The sequence below is a fragment of the Mastigoproctus giganteus genome, chromosome 5 (assembly GCF_048544385.1).
Source record: "Mastigoproctus giganteus isolate SK-2022 chromosome 5, ASM4854438v1, whole genome shotgun sequence".
In the NCBI taxonomy this organism is placed as follows: domain Eukaryota; kingdom Metazoa; phylum Arthropoda; class Arachnida; order Uropygi; family Thelyphonidae; genus Mastigoproctus; species Mastigoproctus giganteus.
The window spans coordinates 15,378,378-15,403,994 of NC_143579.1; the positions used below are offsets into that span (position 1 = coordinate 15,378,378).

General features: G+C 37.3%; 1 protein-coding gene across 3 annotated transcripts in view; it reads left to right on the forward strand.

Annotated features, from left to right (window-relative positions):
• The window catches only part of LOC150085198 (lipoma-preferred partner homolog), a 196,447-nt gene that overhangs the window by 160,968 nt on the left and 9,862 nt on the right, over window positions 1-25,617 (forward strand). For all 3 annotated transcript variants that reach the window (XM_090373083.1, XM_090373085.1, XM_090373084.1), the window contains 2 exons: window positions 9,607-9,737; window positions 14,595-14,715. In XM_090373083.1, coding sequence (XP_090229209.1) covers window positions 9,607-9,737; window positions 14,595-14,715 — 252 coding nt within the window. The remainder of the gene's footprint in view (window positions 1-9,606; window positions 9,738-14,594; window positions 14,716-25,617) is intronic.

The following is a 25,617-nucleotide window of genomic DNA, read 5'->3' on the forward strand; positions in this document are numbered from 1 at the left end:
ATAATGATTCCTTAGAGATTTAACAGATGCACCGTTTTCAAACTTTTGAATAATTTCAAGTTTTTGTTTAACTGAAAACACAACTCTTTTGCGTTTACCCATCATTTTCGCGATTTCTAAACAAAAAAAAAAATATAAAAATAATTCCGACATCCCTGACATAAATAACGAAACAAAATTTGTCCTTTTGCGCTGCAGCGGAACACAACAATCGATGTGACACACTAAAACAAACTAAACGCTTGGTCTTTTTCTTTTCTTTTTTTTTTTTTTTTTTTTTTGAGCAGCAGGTGTGAAGACAGCAGGGATTGCAAGATTAATAGGTACACTAATAATCTTCCAATGATGACTTATAATGCCGCTTATCGCTTATGTTGTTGTTATTTTGGTTTTTAGGAGCATTAAGAACTAAGGCCATATTGCTCCGAGGATATGCGGTGGTCATTCTCTGACCTTTCTGCATCCTCCGTATTTGGTTGTCACGGGCTCGAACTCGGTCTAATCAAGAAGCGTGTGCTACGCACTGCTGCTCCTGCCTACCTGGCTATGGAGGTGCTGCTTGTCGCTTATGTAAAACTTGCAAAATATCTGTTTATACCTATTCTAGTTATTACTTGAATTTTTTTGATTTCTGATTGATTATTTATTTTATTTTTAATTTGGAGTCTTGAAATGTTCCAGTTAATTGAGAGTCTGCTGTATTTGGTTTAGCCCTTAGCAGTTTTGCCAGTCTAACTAACTTATAGGGGACAAAAGGATGTCGTGCTGTTTTTTTGCAAAAATTTACTTTGTAACTAATGTACTGCACTTGACGAACAGTAGCTGTATCCCCCTGTTTTTAATTAGTGTTCCACTGAAATAGTCTTTTATTGCATCTCCAGCTGAGGGGAAAAACTGGATAAACATTATTCACTGATGAGTCCTGTTTACAAAAATTACTAGGCAACTGAATACTGAATATATCAGAGCAAATATACAGCCAATTTTTAGCTATTTTCTCCTTTTAGAAATATGGATGTACAGTAGATACAAGTCCCAAAAATGGTCTGTGTTGTGAGTTAGTGCTGGAGCAATGTGGTGATTTTCCTGTGTAACTTTTTAATTTTTATTTCACACTGTCCAATCGTGAATAAATTTTTAGGCCCCAAGTGCCAAGCGATAGGGACCAAGCGATTTTTCTTAAGCGAATTCTAAAGTGATCCTTCCAAGTGATTTTGTTCTGTTTCATTTCTAGCCGCTCACTTATTCTCAGTTCATTGTAAGTGGTTCTTCACTTAGCAGATTTTAAGTAGAACCCAGGAAGGAAAGTCACCTTTCTTTTTTAGGATATTTATCCATTTTCTTACTAACAAACTAATCCGTCAGCCGCTTGGTCACTATGTGGCACTGCTCCTGCCTCCCCGTGGTGGGGCCGGAAACCTGAAAGGAAAAATCATCCTTTCAGGGCTAAAAGGAGCAAAAATGGACTTGACAAACCAGACTTCTCCTGGAATTATGGATCAAACTGATCATAATCGGCAGCAAGATGATCCTAATCCATCTACTGCCAAAAGACAAAAGAAAGATGTGACCCAAACCATCTCGCCACTCTTTCTAATTATTCATTCCCTATCAGACCAACCAGTTACTAAACTTTCTCCCTTTGTTATACAAAGGTGTCTAGAACATATAGCTGGTCCACCGAAAATGGTTCGCCGCTTGAAATCAGGCGACCTTCTGATAGAATCGACAAATCATCGACATTCTGAGCTTCTTCTTGAAACCAAAACTTTTGGAGGGATTCCCATCAAAGTCACTCCACACGCCACTTTAAATTCATCTAAAGGGGTTATCGTGGAATGGGACCTCCTAAACAGCTCTGAAGAAGAAATCGTACAAGAGCTACAAAACCAGAATGTCATACATGCCAAAAGAATCCTTGTTAAAAAGGATGGAAACCTCATTCCAACCCGCACCATCATACTTACTTTCAGTACTCCAACTCTACCATCATCAGTCAAAGCCGGGTACCTGAATTGCCAGGTAAAACCATACATCCCCAATCCATTAAGATGCTTCAAATGTCAAAAATATGGCCATTCCCAAACAGTATGCAGAGGACAAGCTATTTGTGCCACTTGTGGCTCAAAAGAACATACCTGTAAAGAATGCAATACACAGTCTCCTCGCTGCCCAAACTGCAAAGGAGACCACCCTGCCTATTCCAGAGACTGTAATATATGGAAAAGAGAAAAGCAAGTTCAAAAATATAAAACTGAACATAAGATAACATATCAAGAAGCCAAAAAGCAGATACCACTACTTCCAGCAGTGAGATCATATGCAGCAGCAGCAGCAGCAGCAGCAACAGCAACAGCAGCAACACCAGCAACTACAGTGCAGAAAACAAAGGTAATTGCAATACAGACTGACATCACAGTCCCACCTAACATCTCAATAGCAGATTGGGCACGTAATCTTCTTCTACAAACAAAACAAAAAGTTGACCAGGCAATTAATACACCCATTGTAATCCCACCAGATGCTGAAGATCCAACACCAACAAGCAGTACAAATTCCACCAAATCTGTAGAAAAAACACAAAAAAATACTGACACTATGGATATTGATGAGAAGGAGAAAGAAGATGAACCAGTTCTGGAACTTTACGCAAATGATGACATGGACAGTGGTGGCCGACCAAGCTTCCCCAGAAAAGAAAAAATCAAAACAGATCGATTAAAACAAGCAGCTCATCGTAAGTCATCTGAATCAAGTACTAAACCCAAATAATGCGTACACTTCTACAATGGAATTGTCGTGGCTTTCGAAGTAATCTAAGCGATATCAAAGATCTAATTTCCGTATATGCTCCTGCAAGTATTTGTTTGCAAGAAACAAACCTAACTCCGCACATAAGTATTTCAATCAAGAACTACAATCTATATAGGCAAGACCGAAAAACCAATACAGGTCATGGAGGAGTCGCCATTCTTGTTGACTAATGTTCCATCCAAGCATATTCAGCTACAAACACCCCTTGAAGCAGTCGCAGTATGCATCGTGACTGGAATTTCCTTGACTATGATTTCTCTCTACCTTCCACCTAATCATGCATATACACTGCAAGAATTTGAGGATTTAATTGAACAATTACCATCTCCTTTTTGTTTGATGGGGGACCTTAATGGGCATCATATCATCTGGGGATCACTTCGTACAGACAAAAGAGGACAGATGATTGAAAAACTTATAAATAATAGGAACCTAACACTCTTAAACACAGGTACTCACACCCATGTCCACTTACCAACAGGGACTACCTCTGCAATTGATCTCACCATCTGTTCCCCAGCTCTCTTTCCTCTCCTTGACTGGTCTGTTTCCGATGATCCCTATAGCAGTGATCATTACCCAGTTGTTTGTCACCTACTAGCAAATGATGTACAGCAACCTATAAGAGGTATAAAATGGAAATTTTGCAAAGCAAACTGGGAAAAATACCAATATGCTGCTTCCTTAGATGAGAAAATCATAAGACATACTGATATCAATAATGCTGTTACTCATATCACAAATCAAATAATTTCTGCAGCAAACATTGCAATACCAAAGACAGCTCACCAGTCTCATAAACATTACAAGCAGTGGTGGAGTGAAGAATGCTTGGAAGCAAAGAAAGAAAAAAATAAGGCTTGGAATCAATTCAGAAAGTATCCCACCACCACTAATCTCATAAAATATAAGAAAGCCAGAGCAAAAGCACGCTATATACGCCGGAAATCTCAGAAAGAATCCTGGATATCTTTTGCAAGCAAAATTAATAGAAATATGGACAGCAGAATAATATGGAACAAAATTCGACAAATTTCAGGCAAATATGCAACTGTCCCTAAACCGATCATAAGCTGGAAAGGTCATGACATAACTGATCCAGAAAAAATTGCAAATCTACTAGGAGAAACATTTGAGGAATTGTCAGCAACAACGTCATACAGACCAATCTTTCAAACATATAAAGCTCAAATGGAAAAATACAAAATTAATTTCCATGCAGCTCATGAGATTTCATACAATCAATCCTTCACTATAAATGAATTGCATAAAGCCCTAGCTAAATCTAAAGAAAGTGCAGCAGGTCCGGATGGAATCCACTATCAAATGATCAAACACCTCCATAAAAATTCTTTATACATGCTGTTACTGCTATATAATAGGATATACCTTGAGGATACATATCCAGACTCTTGGCGACATTCGTTTGTACTGGCCTTTCCAAAACCTGGGAAGGACCATTCAAATCCATATAATTATCGTCCCATCGCGCTCACTAGCTGTCTAGGTAAAATTTTAGAAAAAATGGTGAACGCTCGGTTAACATGGTTTCTTGACTTCCATAACCTCCTTAGTCCTAGTCAATATGGTTTTCGGAAAAATAGATCCACAATAGACATAATGACAAAAGCTGAATCAAATATTCGCAATGCCTTTCTCTGAAACGAACACCTTGTAATGATATGCCTTGATATTGAAAAGGCGTTCGATACCACGTGGAGATTTTCCTAGAACACATAAAATATCTGCGTACAATGTGCTTAAAGAAATTAAACATTCTACGAGCTGTATCAGCCATGACATGGGGAGCAGATCGATATTCACTTTTGCATGTTTATCGTGCAATGATAAGATCTAAATTAGATTATGGTTCTCCCATTTACTCCTCAGCTAGGAAAAGTGTGTTAAACTGGTTAGATCCAATTCATCACAATGCATTACGTGTTATTTCAGGAGCCTTCCGTACCTCACCTGTGTATAGCCTATATACAGAGATCCATGAACTCCCACTCAGTCTTCGTAGACAAGTTCTTCTTATGAACTATGCTGCGAAAGTTCAAAGCCTTCCTGGACATTCAACATGGCAATATCTGTATAAACCGAAATGGGAAAATTTGTATACGAACAAACCTAATATCTGCAAACCTGCAGGTATCCGACTAAAAGAAATACTCTCACAATTGAACTTAAGTATGGATAAAATCTACCAAGATACCCCCACAGCCCTTCCACCATGGAAAATCAGTTCAGTAGACTGTGACATGTTCCTCATAAAATGGAAACAGAGCAATATCCCAAGCCAACATATAAAACAGCTCCATTCCTCTTATGTAACGCAATTCTCTGACTATTCTCATCTGTATACTGATGGATCCAAGACGGCCACACACGTTGGTGCTGCTGTTGTATTGCCAAACAACATAATCTCACAGTCTCTTCCAATAGAGTGCAGTATCTTTAGTGCTGAATTGTTTGCAATAAGTCTCGCCCTAGATCACATTGCCAAAACTTCCCTCGTAAAAAGTATTATTTTCACAGACTCATTAAGTGCAATATATGCTTTACAGACAGAAGATCATCCATCTCATCCGTATGTAAGAAAAATTCTTTCCTCCTTATCACACCTTCGGGAAAACAAACAAAGAGTCAGATTCACTTGGATTCCTGGACATTCTGGAATACTCGGCAATGAACGTGCGGATGATGCTGCAAAACATCCATCTAACAAAAATTCTCACTTGCATAAAATACCGCTCAATGACTTTAAAAACATCAATCGAAAAGCCTCTGAAAATATATGGACGCAGACCTGGAAATCTCAAACAAACAATAAATTATACCAAATCAAACAACAGCAGAAATCCTGGAAATCAAGTTTTCAGTCAAACAGACATGAAGAGTTATCCTCGCCCGGCTTCGCATCGGACACACATATTTAACACACTCTTACCTCCTAATGAAAGACGATCCTCCACAATGCCCTCAGTGTCTGACCACACTAACAGTGAAGCACATCATCATAGAATGTCCACGATACCAAATTGCCCGCCAATCAGCTTTCAAATCGCATTCAAATGAGCCATTAAGCCTTGAACTCATTGTGGGAGAAAAGTCAAACATCAGTGAACTCTTATCATACCTCAGCTTAATAAACTTGACTAATCATATCTAATGTGTTAAATCAGTAACAATATAACAGGAAATAACAAAACTTGAACAGGCGCAATATAGCCGAAGTTGCTTTTGCGCCATTAAACCCCAAACAACAACAACAACAACAACAATAAATTTTTAGTAAGAGAAACAAAGGGAAGGTTAGATTCTTTGGAGACAGCAGAAAATCCTGAGAAAAGATGTGATGAGTCGAGAGAACACCTCAGTATTGACAGACCAAGTGGCAGCTTTAATCATGACCATTCACCAGGTCCATCTACGAGCAAGATCAACCCCAGATAAGAACAAAAAAAAAAAAAAAAAAAAAAAAACATCAAAATGAATATTTGAAATATGGCTTCTTTTGTTGTTGCTGATGAGCAAGATCAAATCCTTCTGTGTGTAATATGTGAACAGAAATTCGGCAATAACTATGAAACTCTGTTCGTGAAATATTTTTAAAGAAATGATTGACATTTGAATGTTAAGTCCATTCAAATCTCAGTTATGTAATACTTCTTTTTCTCTTTGAAATAAGTAGTGGTAAGTCCATTGCTTATTTCAAAGAGAAAAAGAAATATTACATAAAAAAGACTGTTGGTGAAATCTATATTTCTATATTTGAGTCATAAAAAAGAATTATTAGAAGCCTCACTGAAAGTGAGCTGTCTCATTGCTTGTCAAGGAGAGGCCCAGAATATTGGTGAAAATTTGATAATGTCATGCACTGTTGACCTGTGTGAGACAATATTTGGACCCACTGAATCAGCAAAAATAAAACAGGTGCCTTTCTCTAATGACACTGTAAAAATAAGAATTTACTTAGCTCAGTCGATCTTCGCAATGAGCTCATTTGTAGACTTAAGCTGTCGCCTTATTTTGTAACTTGGTGAGAGCACTGATATCAGTAGCCTAGCTGTACTGTTAGTATTTGTTTGATACCTGTATAATGGTGAACTGTGCAAAGGCATTCTTGTGACAATTTGAAAACCACTACAACAGCAGATATAGTTTTAAAAAATAAACAGCTTAATAAAATATTAACAGCTTTTTTTGTGCTCATGAACTTCATTGTTTTGATGTCTAATACTGACTGTGCCAAGGCTATGCAGGGTCCCATTTCAGCTTGTTACAAGAATCAATGCAGTAGCACGCTCTACCTGTTCAAGTAGTCACTGTGTGCTCCACAGGGAAAATTTAGCTGTGAAAAACATTCCAACAAATCTGAAAGATATTTTTAAGACACTAATAGAAATCGTCAATTATGTGAAATCAAGGGGCTTAAATACAAGGCTTTTCTGGCAGAGATGTGACTGCTTACTTTTTTTTTACCCTGAAGCACTCTGTCTGAGTTGAGGTAAAGTGTGATGAGATTCTTTGAGTTATGCTCTGAAATTGTGATGTTTCTTACTGATTGTAAAGCTGAAATTACAAGAAAAACAACTCAAGTAAACTGCAGAGATTCATCGACTTTGTCTAGGGCAGGGGTGGCAAGCCTTTTTAAGAGTGCATGCCAATCCCCTAAATCCTTTTAAAAAACTACCCTCACGTGCCCCTTGGAATTTTGCACAGTATACATTATTTTTCACATACACGTTTTACTTGACAAAAGCATAACAAAAAAAAGACAGAAATAATAGACATTATTTCAAAGATGCTTTTATAAAGATATTAAAAGAAAATTCTTCATAAAAAATGTAACTTTTAGCTTACAGAACAAATTTAATATAAAATGATAAACCTCTCATATTATAAATATAAAAAAATCAAAACTAAAGGAAAGTAAGTATATTAATCATTAGTGAGACTTCTGTTTCTGCATCATTGACGACAGATACTTTTTATCAGGCTTATACTTTGTAACTTTTAGAGCTATGCATGCAGCACTAATTTCATCCATATGACTAGACTTAAAGTTCATCACTGAGAACAACAATTCACACGAATATGTTGATGAGAAAATTGTTAGTAATGCTGTTGCAAGATTTTTTAAACAGACAAAAGTTTCAGGAATGGAATTCCAAACTTTTAATACCTCGTTTTTTGCAGTTTTCTTTGCTAATCCCATCACTAATCATTCTCTTTCAGTATGTTCTAAATCAGTTCTGAGGTCAATAAATTTTTGGCTCCAAATTGAAACTGGTCTGAAAATCAATCAGTTGCATCTCAAAATCATCCAGGTCAATCCACTGAAACATTTTCAGGTTCAGTACGGGTAGTTTTACACTGTCTGCAAGCTTAATGAATTTTGCAGTTTATTCTAATTCTCTGAACTTAACAAATATTGAAGAAAATTGTTCAGTAGTTGACTCAATAATGTTAACTCCTCTGACCTGACCACAAAAGAAGAAGAAGAAGAACCGATTGATATGTAGTGTTCCACTATCTTCATTCTGGGCTAGTTTGTTGGACAAAGCAGTTCGTAAACTTTTACCATTTGTGACGACTTATTTATGTGAATGTGGGTGGGTTTGCCAAATATTGTGACATAAAACCAAAACAAGAGAATCAAACTTGACTCTTCAGCAGACATCCACTGTCAATTATCAGCTTTTACACCTAACTTCAGCAAAATCGCCGAAGATCTGCCGTAGCAGGTCTCTCATTAGATTCACTGAGTAAGACTTTTTTAATGGTGATATTGCCATGCACTGTTGACCTGTGTGAGGAATTTGGAATATTAGTAATAATTTTTTTTTTTTTTTTTTTTTTTTTAGTTTCAGATTTTAAGAGTAGTGATTATTTTTTTTTGGATCCACTATAATACAGCTTTTAAGAGTAGTGTTTATTTTTTTGCATCTACTATAATGCACCCCACACACATGCAAAAAACCGAAAAACTGCCCTTAGTGTTCAATGGCAATAGTAATCTTAGGGGAACCTGAGGACCTTGCCAAACTTCCAAGGGTATACCTTTGCCAAAAAAGGTTCAGAAACAAATGTCTGGTCTTCCCATCAGCATATAAAGCATAAAAATGCTTTATTCAAAATATTTCATGGTATCATAGAGGACTCATATGTGACAAATGGTGTGACTTTTAGATATGCTCCGTTTAGAAGGTTAACTTTTCTGGGACTATCCTTGGACCTTGTTAATGCATTTAATGATTAATCTTTCACTATTTATGAATGATAAAAAGTATAAAAGGTGAAATGCTTCACAGTTTTCCACTGGAATAATTGCTGCTACTGCTTTTTGCATTGCTTTGTATTAGTGCCTAATAGTTTATCATTGGTATTTAATGTTTGCACTGTAATATTTGTTTGTGTCATTATAGGCATATGCTATAGTTATGTATGTATTGTATATATCAGCAGTTCTCAAAATGTGGGCCACAGACCCCTGGGGGTCCCCTAGACCCTTTCAGTGGGTCCGTGAAGTCAGAACTATTTTCATAATAATACTAAGACGTTGTACTGAGACTTTGGGGTCCTCAATAATTTTTAAGAGTATAAAGAGGTCCTGACACCAAAAAGTTTCAGAATGGCTGGTATATATACCTTGTATATTATGTTAAGATCTTTGTGAACCCTTCTGGTATGTAAGGCTGGATATCTGGTAAATTTTATTCACATACAAATAAACAGCTTTTTTATTTTTTGTTTATTTTATTTACAATAAATTTGTTTAATATACAGATCCTACGTGCCACAGGGAAGCCCTATCATCCTGCTTGTTTTACTTGTGTAGTTTGTGGAAAATGTCTGGATGGTATTCCTTTTACAGTTGATGCAACAAACCAAATTCACTGCATTGATGACTTTCACAAGTAGGTTTTGTGTGTAATATGTATTTTTAAATTAAATCAGAATCTGATTTATTTTGTAATGCCCAGTTCAAATGTTATAGTGACTATGTTGTATTACTTTTATGATAACTATTGCTAATTCAAAAGTAGCTTCACAACCTTATGAATTTTGAATTTATCAAAACATATGAAGCACCAAAATTTATAGTTTTGCATGATTAAATCCATAGCCTTAAAGTTTATTGATGATTACAATATCTCAACATGACGACCACGGGTTACACACACACACACACACGCGCGCGCAAGTTACTGTCCTGGTACACCTTGTCAAACATGCTAAGTTTTACGTGAATACTAGCAACTTTGTGGTAGGCTGTAATAATGCAAGTGCACAATTAGTTCAATGAGTTGATTTTCTAGGACTTCAAATAAACAGTTTCATTATTGCTATCAGTTTTTGTCAGGGATTACCCTGACTTCTAATCTCTCTTGGCACAAGCACATTACAAATATTGCTTCCTCTGCATCTAAAAAACTTTGTTTTCTCTTTCGTTCTTGGCGTCACTTTTCTTCCAAACAGCTGTTCACTCTGTACAAATCGCACATCTGCCCTAACATGGAATATTGTTCCCACATCTGGGGTGGTGCCCCCCAAAACCTCTCTCAGACTTCTTGATTCCGTTCAGAAGAGGGCAGTTAGGTTAATTAATGATTCATCTCTAACAGTCACTCCACTTGCTGTCTCATAGACATACTGTTTCTGCTGCATGCCTCTTCTATAGATATTTCCATGGGCACTGTTCTTCTGAATTGGCTTCTATAATTCCCGCTCTCTCTTTCGAAATGGTCTGAACATGTGCCACCACCAGCCAACGTCCATTTACTGTCCAACTTCAAACTCACAGAACCAACTTTTCATCTTCCTCGTTTATTCATTCAACTGCCATTTTCTGGAATAACCTTCCTTCATACATATTTCCTGAAAATTACAGTCTACAGAAGTTCGTCCAATGTCAACAAATATCTTCTTTCGTCTTCTCAACCTCCAACCCAAGCACGGTTTGGGTTTTACATAAAAAAAAAGAATAAAAAAAAAGACCATTTTTGTAATTTTATTGTTGGTTTAGTCACACCTCCCAAATTTAGCAGTACCGTTACTTGGTACCAGCCGTTTTCCGGCTGTGTTTAGTTAAAAACATTTACTGAATGTTTTTAGAACTTCTAGGTTTTCGTTATTGGGCAACTAAAAAAAAATTTAATGGCCCAGAGGATTATAGCCTTTCACAACGCATACACAGATTTCTTATCCAATTTGGTAACGGTTTTATTGTTCAAGATGCTCAACATTATAAATTCTGTGAAGCCACTTAAGCTAAATATTTTACTTTTCCTTTCAAATTGTACTTGTAAAATAATAAGAGGAGTTTACCTCAATATAGTACGTAGAAAATTTCCATATGATACTCTCCAGAAATTAAAATGAAAAAATCGAAAACTTACACTAGAGTAAAAAATAAATAATTAAAAAACCAATTTAACGCAATTAAAAAGAATCTAAAGAAAATATTCAAAACGATTTTCCTTCCCGTAGCTGACGACACTTTTCGACCCTATGTCGTGATCACAGAAATGAAAATTACTGAATAGGGTTGAACCTGAAATGATTATTTGTCTTCGCGCATGTGCGTAAAGGTCCGCGCATCGGAGATCAAATATCGCCGCCGAACATTAACAGAATTCTTGTGTAATTTAATTTCTACGGTTTCTGCAATTAATAGTCATGTATAATTATGTTGAATATTAAGTATTTTGGTCTCGTTAAATAAAAAAGTATGTTTTTCGTTAATGGCATGAGAGGCTAATTCTGATGTTGCTGAACGAGAAGCATGAACTGAGGCTTCATGTTGATTTACACAAATATTCAGAGAAAATTGCATCGAACCTTGTTAAGACGAGTCACAATCACCGCAAGAAATGTATACCAGATCATTAATTTGTGTTGCAAATGCGGAAAGAACCGAGCGATTGTTCAGTATAGTGTGTAATTTCCGTATTGGTCTGGCCACAATTTTAAATTCGGTATCTTTAAAGAATCTATTAAGCTGTTTGTGCCACTGTTCAACCTATGGGACAGAAATAAAGTATTTTTTGATATTACTATTGTTGGTTGGTGTAGTATTTTGTATCCTATCCTTAGCCTGTACCCTAATATTTGTATTTCTGAGCCCAAAGCAGATTCCATCGTTGAGTATTTATAGGTATTTAGAAATTGATTAAAGATAATTGTTCTTTTGTAGGTGAACGGGTGATAGCTATTATAACGTAGAAGCATACCGGTGTTTGTAGGTTTTCGATAGATGCTAAATTGGATTCTATTCGGGTCCCGAGTAAGCGTGAAATTTATAAAGTTTAATGACTTTGTATCCGTATCCTCCCTTTCCAATGTAAATTTGAGTCTAGAATGAATATTCAAAAATTGTAAAATGTCTTGGATAGTACTACTATCAGTAATAACTAGAACATCGTCTAAATACCTCCCATATTATGTGATACAGGGTCGAAAAGGTGTCAAATGTATATGCTCAATCGTTGAGAGATAGATCTCTGACAGTAAGCCGCTCAGGCTCAAACCCATTGGCAGTCCAAAAATTTGTTTATACACCTTGCCTCAAAAGATGATATAGTTGGCCTCAACTAACAGTTTAATTAAGCGAAAAATTTCCTTAATAGGTAGCTTCATATAATTAATTGGTGTCCAGTTTTTATTTAACATATCCCAAATAATATCTAATGTGTATTCAACGTTTACATTCGTATATAACGAGGTAACATCTAGTGAGAATAAATTGTCATTGTCGCCAAGTCTACAAGAAAACTTCCATATGATACTCTATTTATTATTTAATAGTCTTTAAGATTATTAAATAATGTAACGTAGTTCTTAATCCCAAATTGTATTACCTGTCTAAAAGGTTTTATAATGCTATATACCTGTGTGGCTAAGGATGAAAATGCCGAGTTACTGTAGGAAACAATAGGTCGAATAGGAAATTCAGTCTTGTGTAATTTTACCTGACTGAAAAGTGCAGGAATATTGTATGTTCTGGCCTTCAATTCCTTTAACTGAGCCATAGTAATATAGTCGTTTTTTTTTCGATACGTGGTTAACGATTTATTGTATTGATTGACCAAATTGGTAAACAGTGCCGGGTCTACTTCAAGATAAGTGGAGGTATCTGAAACAACTGAATCTAACTTATTAATATAATCGGGTTTATGTAGTATTACCACAGTATCTCCTTTATCTGCCCTCTGTATAATAATATCCTTATTTCCCCGAAGTTCTCGTAAAGCTGAACAGTTGTGTATTCAATTTAGGAAGTCGCATTTCTTTTATGTTATTCACTACTTGGTTAACTTGTTGAATAAATAAATCTTTTTGTGGAACATTACGAAATCAAATTCATTTTCAATTACGCATTGTTTTTTAGTTAGTTTTCGAGGCGGCAAATGATAATTTAGTCCTTTGGATAAAAATGAAATCTGGTCTTGTGATAGCGTACATGAGGAAAGATTTGTAACCTGTTGATATGTCGGTTCGTTGAATACTGGGTGAGGCGGTGTTCGTGAACTAGCTGATGTATTCTGTGGTAGTACAATGTGGTAGTAGAATGTTGTGTGTCTGTGTGGGGGTTGTCACCGAACTCATATGTACTTCGTCGCAAGCCCATGACAATGTGTTAGAATTCGCATGAAGGCTTGACCTATCCGATAATGTTTGCAATTTATTAACGTGTCTGTTTTTTTATTTCTGAGGCCTGTGCTTCCCGTCGCAAATCTATGGAGGTCTTCAATACAGACCAATCGTTCGGATGTAGATAATTTTTTTTAATTTATCGCGAACCTTCATAACCTGGGAAAGGTATTTTTGTTTATTCGAATATCGAGATTTTAAGGCAAGCTTAACAATATTACGCGATGTGGCCACTGTTAGTTGTTTTCTGCCTGAAATTTTTTGATTTAAATTAACTCTGGAAAACTTCGGAATGATGTTGTTTTGAAGGCAATATTTTAGAAAATAAATATGGTAACTTTGGGCCGAGTATCTTAGTTTTGATTTAATGTAATTTTGCACCAAGCCATTCAAAAAATCTCCCATAATTGTGTGTATCGATAGGTTACACCTGGAGAGACAGGAAGTGAATGAAATAGTCAATTAGAGTTTAAAAAATGAATTAGATAGTATGAATCAGAGCTGTAATACTCAATACGTTCTGCGTTGATATTAATATTTGTAAAATAATAAGAGGAGTTTACCTCAATATAGTACGTAGAAAACTTCCATGTGATACTCTCCAGAAATTAAAATGAAAAAATCGAAAACTTACATTAGAGTACATTTATAGGCATTTCTAAATGCCTATAAATATTCAACGATGGAATCTGCTTTGGGCTCAAATTATTTTACAGATATTAATATCAACGTAGAACATATTGAGTATTACAGCTGATTCATACTATCTATTTCAAAATATACGCAGTAATTTTATTTTTACTGTATACTGTGTTTACTGGGCAATATTTACTGTAGTTTTCCATGCATATATGTTATCTTTATCTCAAAAAAAAAAAAAAAACTACACTCATACGGTATTATATACAATCTGCCCTAGAGAAATTCTATAAGGATATGCCATTCGATCAGTTGTCAAGTAGAATAAAATTGTCAGTGTCCAACAATAAATATTATTATAGAATTACTAATTTGAAAGACAGTGGCTTATTTAAATATCAGTTAATGGAAATATAACCATACATTTGTTTTTGATGACCTTTATATCTAATTATTTTCATGGCTTTTGTAATGTTTTTCAGAAAATTTGCTCCTCGTTGCTGTGTTTGTAAACAGCCCATCATGCCAGAACTTGGACAAGAGGAAACTGTAAGAGTGGTTGCATTGGATCGTAGCTTCCACGTAACTTGCTACAGGTGTGAGGTAAGAGTCATTTTGACAAGTATTATGGATAATACTGGCTAAAATAAATTTGAACTCTCTTATATTATGCATCCCACCATCATATTAAAAAGCAAGCTCATTGAACAGTATTGTGTAATTTTGTGCATCTGAGACACCTTATAAAAGGAGATACAAAGATGACAGTTTCATTACAGTTCCAAGATGTATTATTGAGTTGGTGGGTGGAGGGATCATTGATACTGCTAATTTTTTATTATTATTTTTTTAACAGATTGCTTGCAGGATGTTCCAAGTTACAGAGGAACAAAGATATATGACTAAGTTGTTGGTGGGACGATAACCCTGTGGCTAATCCACAGATTATCACAGTTACCAAGTGTCCATGGCTGTCAGTTATTAGGTGTATATCTTCAGGAAAACAAGCAGTAAACAAAGTACGTCCATACAGATAACAGCAAACCTCCTCTTGCTTGCAGTAATAGAGAAGGGAGAACTTTGAAGCCCTCAAGTATTTGTTGTGAAACTTCAGTATTGTCACAAGCCTAGTGTAGCTTATATCTAAATGAAAGTGTTGGTATTTAAAGAATGCCAGAGGAACAGTTTTGGCAGAGAAAAAAAAAAAAAAAAATAGCATATCCATTCAAAAAAGTTATGAATACAGTGCAACTATAATTAATCAGCGGTGTGATATACCACATCACATGCCACAATAGCGGCAGCTTCTATATGGGGGAAACCACGCCTCTGAACACAAAAGGGCCATCTGATTAGCTGACTCTGCACACTCTGCAGTTGCAGATCATTATTGGTCGATGCAACACAACTTCAATCCCAGACGTGTTACTGAGGTGGTTGACCAATCCTACTATCAACGACTGTGATCTGAGTCACTGCACATCTGGTTGTCATAGCGTTTTTAACCGCAATAGAGGCATGTGGTTACATCCAATCGTGGATTCTGTAGTGTTACAGCATTTCAAACGATGGCAATCAGAGCTAAGTTCTGGTCAACCCTTCCCCATCTCTTCCATCGTGCAGTATGACTGATGACTTTTGAGGTTGTGATGAACATCATGGCGAGATCCAGTCTTCCTTACATTTCGAGGGTACAGCTGTAAAATGCTGTTTGTAGGACAGCCGCTAGTCAGTACACCGTACCAAACCTATTGGTAACTCTTTAGGAGGCTTCCAGATCAGCTAGTGTATAATCTTGCTACTACTTGGACTCCCTCCAGATAGTGACTGGAGGAAGTCCGAGTAGTGTGTATGCGGGGGGGCATCGTGGAGGCCACGTTATGTCAAGGATCTGGGTATATTCTTACCATGTGTACGCCATATCCAAAAATTTCATTACTTCATACAGCATGTCCCTGCCTACCCACTTTTTCTTACTATTGAATACACCATGAATTGTCAAACTAATAGAGTAAGCTTATCTGCAAAAGGATCTAAACTTCCCAAACACTACTAGTTCATTTCATTCTAATCCCATTGCTGATGGGATTCTTCCTCTAGCTCAGAAAAATCACCTGAGAGGGCATAAATTCAAATTGAGGAAAGACAGATGTATGATAGACGTGCGGAAATTTGCCTTTAGCCAGCGGGTGGTTGGTTGGTGGAACAGACTTCCATCCCTTGTGGTGGAGGTTGATAGCCTAAATAAGTTTAAGGCTCAGCTGGACAGGTATTTTGAACGAACAGAGGGGTGAAGTGGAAGTGGGTTTTTTTTTTTTTTTGGCTGAAGCTTGCTTTCTTGCATCAAATGCCTCTACTAATGCTAATGCTAATTTCACAAATATATGTGGTCTCAGTTCCAATCTCGACGATATACATTTCCACTTGCAGTCTGCCAAACCCCATTCACTTTTACTGAGAGAATCTCAGTTATTGGTTGATTCAACTACTGCTCATCTCAGTTGCCCAAATTATTCACTGTATGATTCATTTCACCTCAAAGGTGGTACTTGTGCATATGTCCGTTCCGATATTCCCTGTCAGAGACTTGGTAATTTGCAATCTCCTCTTTTCGATATTCTCTGGCTTCAAATCTCTCTACCTCATTCTGTCAAATTCATCTGTTGTCTCTACTATTCTCCCAGCTCCACTAATCACTTGGAGCTCTTTGACTTCCTCTCTTTGCAACTTGACTTTCTTCAGTCCAACTTTCCTAACAGTGAGGTAATTTTCCTTGGTGATTTTAATGTTCACAACTCCAGCTGGCTTCCATTTTCTAGTCACACCTACCCAACTGGTCAAGATGCTGAGGCTTTTGCAATTACTAATGACCTTGCACAGATTGTTCATTTACCTACAAGAACACTGGACAATCCTAACCATACAGCCAACGGGCTTGATCTTTTACACACAAACAACCCTTCTAAGTATACGGTCGAAGTGAATGAGCCTTTAGTCACCTCAGATCACAACTTGGTGATGGTGTCTTCTCCAATGGAGCCTTTATCTCATGGCTATTCCCAACCTCGTGTTGTTTGGTATTACAAGAATGCAAAATGGGATGACCTGTGAGATTTCTTTTCCTTGGTCGAATTACTGTTTCAAAACTTCTGATGTCAACGTTTGCCCAGATCATGTCAGTGAAATTATTCTTGTAGGAATGGAATCCTTTATTCCACACTCCACTTTAAAATCTTGTCCTTTATCTAAACCTTGGTTTTCCAATAAATGTGCTAAGGCTGTTGAAGAGAATGTTGCATATCGTAATTGGCTTGTTTCCAATTCTTCAGTTTTATTTTCTGCCTACATCAAAGCTCGCAACAATTGTGAAGCAGTTATTAATCAGTCCAAACTAGATTTTGAACAGGCTAAGAGTAGAAAACTTGCTTCTTTCCCTAATGGTAGCCGAGCATTCTGGTCTCCTGCCAAAGCTATTGACTGCATTTTGCCCATCTCTGCCCACCTCTGTCAAAATCAGATGGTTCTGTTGTCACTTCAGCCAAGAAGTGACAACAGTGACAACAACTAAAGCTGACCTGCTAGCATCCCATTTTTCTTCCAACTCTTGTATTAATGATCTTGGTAAAACACTTCCCACCATTCCCAACACGCCCCATTCAATGCCTCCTGTGGTCTTCCTTCAAAAAGGTGTCAGAAGGATTTTGACGAATCTTGATGCTAAGAAAGCTCCAGGTCATGAATTGCATTTCTCCACTTGTTCTCAAACCTGTGCTCCTGAACTTACTCCTGTTCTTTGCCGCCTTTTTTCACTTTCTTATTCCAAAGGTGTTTTTCCTTCGGCTTGGAAATTTGCTCATCCAGCCATTTCCTAAAAAGGATGACAAATCCCTCACAACAAGCATTCACAACAATCACCTAGTCCTACACTGTGATGCTTTAGCATTCGCATATCCTCGTGCACGCTCTCTTTTCATTCAACATGGCCCATCTCTGCCATTTCCTTTGTAACATTTTAATTTTTATATATAGCAAACTCCCGCTATTTGCGTATTCGCGGCCGTTGATTTAACATAAAATGAAACCTGAAAAAATGTGAATCTTAAAGTGCCGTGAACATTTTCCGCCATAAAAAACATGGGCGTTGCTAAAATTATCTTTCCCGGTCAAAACAGCGCTCAGTGGGTGGAGGGAGAGGGGTGACAAAATCGCGAGCATGGATGTTTCTCGCTAATCCTTGTTCGGTATGTGTTATGCGCTTGCCATGGAAGGTTTCGTCGTTTGTTTTTAATTTATATGCTTTTAAAATTGAATAAATTTATCAATTTATAAATTGATATGCTTAGAAAATTGATAAATCTACCATTTTGCAGTGTAAAACAGACTTTTTCGAGTGTGTTAACGGAAGAAAGTGACTTTATTTGGACAAGTTCTTTCTAACCAATACAAAAATATGGCTACGAATAACAAGGGAAATGTGAATGTGAAATTATCAAAGAAGGTGATAACAATGGTGAATAAAATTGAGTTATTAGACAAAATTTCTAATGGTGAAAGTGTCTCCTCAGTGGCAAAACATTATAAAATCAATGAGTCAACGGTACGATCAATCAAGAAATCGGAAGAAAAAAAGCCGCCATAGTGTTCGTGAAAACGGGCTAATTGCTTCAAAAATTTGCTCTGTAACTCGTGATGTTAAATTAGAAAAAATGGAAAAGCTTTAAATCTGTGGATAGAAGACCGAACTCAAAATAAAATTTTGTTAAGTTCATTCATTCAGTTCATTATTAAGTTAAGTTCATTATTTGTGAAAGGGCAAAACTCCTTTATCAACACTTTACCAAAACTGGTGATAGCACTGGCGGGATAAGGTTTTAGCTTGCAAAGGTGCTGGTTTGAAAGATTTGTTTGAAATTTCTAATAAATATTACATTTAATATTAAACTGTTTCTTACTTTCATTTCGATGCCATGTGCTTGCATTTCACTATGTATATAGTCATATTATGAAGTTACCTATAATACATACATAGACAAAATTTTAGACTAGTTTTTCTTATATATTTCATACTTTGAAACGGAACCCCTTTATTACTATGGGAGCCATAACTCAGTATTCGCCGCATTTCTCAGGAACGTAACCTCCGCGAATAGCGGGGGTTTACTGTATATGTATTTATTCATGCAGCTGATGAAGATAAAATTAAATCTCGAAAGTGCTTGTTAATTACTTATTAAACTCATCTTCCGATCACACTGAATTTTTTTCTCATATATGGAACCCGGTACTACGGGCCTCTTTAATTTCATTTGTTCGACTCATGGCCCTTATACCTACAGTGTTACATTGTAACTGCAGAAAACCATTTCAATAGCTAGAAACAAAAAGCATCTCCTTCACACATCGATGCAAATCACATCGCATCATACTTAAAGGCTTCCGTTATAAAACACCTTCAACCATGTCCATGTGGAGCGTGCCTGTGTCAACTTTGGCATTTGAACCTTGGGAGTATGGATTGCCTACTTACACCTACAGCTGCAGAGAGCCACAAGCCCAGACTTATCCAGGAACTCAGAGATTTGGTTTCTCCATTAACCTTTTGAAACCTGATTCACTCTTTGTTCCCATGCCATCTGAAAATTTTATATTTACCACTCATGCCAGCAGCATAAGTTTGTTGGTCTACTCTGAGAGGTTCATACTTCCAATACCCGCAAAGATCCCTCAGCGGACAATTCTCACTTTGTCTTAAAACTCAGCAACAAGCATTTTGTTTCTAATCTTATCTGATGACCAGACTCCTCTCCTTCGGTTTGAAGTTTGCTGTTCTACTGCGTAGGCCTCCAATCACACAACTTGCTATGGGAGTAGAGATCCTTGACCCATCTCCTGAACATACTGCGAATGAAATTCGCTTTAAGACAGCCTCAATTCTTCAGCGTGTCGGCCCCACTGCCTCCAATCTCAATCGTCGCCGACGTTGACTTGTTGCATTATAGCCTTAGATGCTAATGCGCCATAAACTCCTTAACCAACCGTCGCTGACATGCTACCCTTAATTCTATCAGGAACGACAATTCCATCGTCATTCTAGCTGCCAAAAAAGGACGCCGTATGGTTGTGATGGATTGTCCTGAATATCTACATAAAGCTCTCTCTTCTACTTAATCCTAACGTCTGTGAACTGGTGCAGGACCCCTCCCATCAAAGTCTTGGAGCGATTGGAATCCAAAGTAAATAAATGAGTTAATGATTGGTTCAAGTCCAGGAAGATTTCGAATCAACACATTGGCAATTACACGCCACAGGCTGCCAGCTCCCCCATTTCTATTTCCTACCGAAAGTGCACAAGCCAGGCATTCCTTTAAGACTAATTGTCTCTTGCTGCAATTCTCCAACATACGAACTGTCGAAGTATGTCGCCCGTCTAGTAAGACTCCTACCAGTCACACTGTTTCGAACAGTGAGGAATTCCTACACCTCATCAAACACCTCGCCGTTCCTGAAGACAAGATCATGGCGTCATTTGACGTTGTCTCTTTATTTACTTCCATTCCTATGCAGCAAGCCATCATATATACAAAGCACCTTTTGAATAGAGACACCAGCTTACCAGACAGAACAGATACCACTGATGGTATCTGTTCTGTCCGGGTGCAAATTGAGGGCAACAATACAGATACCACTGAGGGTATCTGTACTGCCCTCAATTTGTGCTTGTCCGGCAGCATGGTCACGTTTCGTGACTCTCTCTCTCTTCAGACAAATATATGGCACAGCTATGGGTAGCCCCATCAGTTGTGTCGTTGCTAACATTGCGATGGAGGAGTTGGCAGAACACACATTCCCGAACCTGCAGGTCCCCATCACCCTCTGGTGTTGTTCACTATTATCCCCCCGAGGTTCAGAAACACAATTACTACAACATCTCAACTCCCTATCTCCCTTTATCCGGTTCACAATAGAATTAGAGTCGAGTAACACCCTTTCCTTCCTGGTGAAACGGGTAGGATGGCATCTGGAAACTTTGGTATACTGAAAGCCCATGTGGTTTGGCCAATTTACCAAGTACAGGTCAGCTCTTGTCATCTGTTCAGTACTGCGCGCACACACACACACTATTCTCTCTCGAGCCTAGACTCATTCCATCTCCATGGACGCCAGGCGCAATGAAGTTTCTAAAATAAGAGCTGACCTCACCAACTGTGGCTAATCCCACCTATGTCTTGAACAAGTGTGGCCTACAAGCCCGTCAGCTTGCCATACAGGTGCCTCCATAGCCAGGTGGGCAGGAGCAGTAGTACACACTTCTTGATTAAACCAGGGTTCGAGCCTATGACCACCGCATATCCCCGGAGCAATATGGCCTTAGTTGTTAATGCGCCTAAAAACCAAATAACAACAGCTCGCCACACATCTGAGCCCTCGACCCCATAGCAACGAGACAATATCTACCGCTTACACCCCATATCACCTGGGTGCTTCAGATCGTGTTTCTAAGATCTTATGTGGGTACAAGATAAAAGTGCCTGCAAGTTCGTGGTAGAGGATTGTGATCTCATGTCTCGAGGGTGAAGATACCCGTCCCCCTTCTTTTACGCAGCGGTGCAATATACTGCGTCACATGCCACAACTGTGGCAGCTGCTGTGTGGGGAAACTGCCAGAAGGCTCCAGGACTGCCTCTCAGAACACAAAAAGGCTATTCGATTAGCTGACTCTGCACACTCTGCAGTTTCAGAGCATTATTGGTCGATGCAACACAACCTCAATCGCAGATATGATACTGAGGTGGTTGGCCATTCTTGCCACTACTATCAATGACTGTGACTTGAGTAACTACAAGTATCTGGTTATCATAGCAGTTTTTAAAAACTGCTATGACAACTTGCAAAGCAGTGTTGCAGCATGACAAATGCTGGCAATCAGCCCATATATGCAGCTAGCATCCACAACAATCACCTAGTCCTACACCCAGTTACTCTTCTTCCAGTCGCACTGAATTTCTTTCTCATATATGGAACCCAGTACCACAGGCCTCTTTAATTTCATAATTAATCAATATACAGGGTGTTTCAAAAATGATGGTCAATAATTTAAAGTTGAAAAGTACAAACTAAAATAAACAAAAAAAGTCCCAGTGAACATCAAGCCACAAATGAACCATTTTCAAGATAATGCACATTTTCCGTTAAGATCCGCCACTGACTATGGAAGACTAGTTTAGCAAAAAGCTGTGAATCCTTTGCTAAGGATGGTTTTATTAAACATAAGATAGTACATTTTTAATTTTTGGTTTCAACATAACAGGATTTCCCAGATGTTACATGTTACAGGACGTTCTTTCTAACACCCTTTCCTCAACATCAGGTATGCTTCTGGGCCTACCTGCTTGTACTCCATGTGCGAAGCACCCATGTTCTCTAAGGCTTTGATGTAACCTGATGAATGTGCACCTGTTGGGTTGCCTTCGGCTGGGAAATGCTTCTTAATACAAACATGGAGCCTCGAGTGCACTGCCGTTTTCTTTACCATATTTGAAGTGCATGTCCGCATACTCTTCGTTGCTGTAACCTCTTTCCATGTTGACTATCCTTTGACAAGTACTAGTATGTCTGCTTTGTCTCAGAGCATTGAGAGAGGGGAAATGGAGAGAATGAGCATAACCTAACCTAAACAAACAAGAGAGGTGGATCCCAACTCTCTACAGTTCACCTTGTCAATTGTGGATCCCAACTAGAAATGTGCAATATCTTGAAAACAATTCACTTAAGGACCCATGTTTACTAGGCTTTTTTGCATATTGTAGTCTGTACAGTTCACCTTTAAATTATTGACCTTCACTTTTGAAACACCCTGTATATTTATTAACAAGTTATAAATGAAAAAATTCATGAATACAACTGAATTACTGTTGAAACATACCTAATGTGTTTTTAAGGTTGTTGATCTGACACATTTGCGTATATCGCCAGTTAAACTTATGGGAACAAGATATACAGGTAGTTCTCGACTTTATGAGTTAATTCATTCTTAGCGCGCGCTCGTAAAGTGTAAACTCGTAAAGCGGGAATTTATTTCCCATAGACATAAGGTTAAAAATAGGGGTTACATTCTCAACAATGAAATTAGTTAGCTAATTAGTTTGTTTAAACAATGATTGATTTATCCAAAGAAATGAAAATGTAGCCTGTAAAATCAAGCAAATTATAATAATAAAGAAATTATTTACGACTTGCAAATGTTACTTACATCATCGACTAAATGCACACTCATTGATAACTCATTATTGGCTTGGCATTCATTGGTTTGTTGCACAAGGAGTCGTCGTCTTCAGAAATGTTTCAAGAGGCATTTGTTTCCAAGATAATCTCTTTTAATTATAAATTTTACGATTGCGTGCATAAGCATTTTTTAACTGACACACAAATTGCAACTAACACGATTCGCGTGGAGTAACAAGTTTACGAAGCATAAAAAAAAGGAATGAAGAGAAGATTCTGAAGGCGCCTCCGTAGCCAAGTGGGCAGGAGCAGCAGTGCGTAGCACACGCTTCTTGATTAGACTGGGATTCGAGCCCGTGATCACCAAATACGGAGGATGCGGAAAGGTCAGGGAATTACCACCGCATATCCCCAGAGCAATATGGCCTTAGTTGCTATTAGCTCCTAAAAACCAAATAACAACAAGATTCTGAAAATTTATTTATGTTTTTATACGATTGAAGATTTCAGTAAAGGGGAAACACATTTCACCATAATAATGAAAAAAAAAAAACATACAATTCCAGCTATTGATATTTCTGCAAATGCATGAAGATCGAGTTTACTACCTATTTATAATTGCTTGCAGTAACAGAAAAGGTCAATAAACTGGAAAGTGCAAATTGTTTTTATTGTTTTATGCAGAAATGTGGGGGAAAATATCACAAAGGCATTTAAAATTGATTCTTATAATGGAACATATGATAACGATGAAAGTGTAGTGCATTTTAATGATTTGAATTGGTAGCTAATACAATTTAAAATGACATTTTAAATTGTATTAGCCACGCTCGTGACCTTAAAATGACATTTTAGAGAGATAAATAGCTTAGTTATACGGTGAAACTTTCAACTTCCGAGATCTTGAAACAAATTACCAAAAAACAGTGTGTTATTGAGTTCACATTACGATATTTTAACGATACGGTGGTGTCTCTGGAACAGATTAATATTGTGTAGTGGGGTACACTATTGTATAGCTACGCACATGGTTTGGAATTCTGTATTTATGAATGTTTAACATTCATTTTTTGCAATTAATGTTCATATTTTCGATTTTATTGATACTTGGGGGGGAAAAAACGTAAACCCAGGAACTCGTAAAGCGAGAACTGCCTGTGATTTGATTGACTTGTACACCTCTGGTATAAAGTCACAGTGCATTATAAGAGATGTCGAAAATGCCTGTCATTCTGTGCTAATATGATTGAACTAGATGACATTTGTTTTCAGAAAGTGGTGAAGCATGTCCCTGAGAATGTCATCATTTAACTCTGTTGTGGTATCTTTTAGTTCTTCAGTAAAATGTGGATTGTTCCCAAATTTCCACTTTTTTATTCCCTCAGAAAAAAGTCGAGAGACTCAGGTATGATAATTGTGACAGTCAGAGTCCCTTAGAAATTATGCAGTCTTTAAATACAGATTTAGTTCTTCCAGTTTGTCGTCTTTTTTTTTTTTTTTTTTTTTTTTTTTTACTATTTGACTGCTAATCCATAGAAGCTCTTTGTTAGGACTTGTATAGAAAATACACATCTTGTGAAATAACCTTCAAAGCAGTTTGTTTAGACTTAACTTTTGTCATCCTTGGATGTCTGCAATCATACATTCAACATTTCAGGTGTGCTGCTGCACAGATTATCAGTTACGCAGCTGGTCTCGTGAGTTGCTAAACCTGGTATGACACCATATGGGAGTTGATTTTTTAATTACTTTCCATATAGTGGGCTTTACTTGGTATCTTTTGCATGTCTTGAATTTTGTATGTATTTTGTATGTATTGCCATATATTGTATGTATTCATGTCTGACTTCTGCAAAGAAATTATTTGAAATATTATTATTATTATTATTAGCCATGTGGTGCGAGGAAGCCCGAGGCTTTTTGGTGCTCCAACCAAAAAAAAAAAAAATTCTGGATTACCCTGAGAGAGAGAGTCACAAGTAGAAGGGAATCGCCAAGAAAGAAAAGAATCATGATATCCAGCCAGCTCAGGACCCTGGGGTTATTGGTCCACAATAAAGCATTTCTGTTGTAAGTTTAACACGGTGGCTTACTCTTGTATGCACACAACGTGCAGTGCCATCTTTCTTTAAGCAGCCAAATTATGCATTGTTCTTGCAAGTATAACCAGAGATATATGCAATTGGATAGATTTGGCACTTGAAACAATTTGGTAATAAAATTTAGCTTTAAAAAACAAATGTGGCTTTGAGCAATAGATTTGAAAATTTTAAAATACGTTTA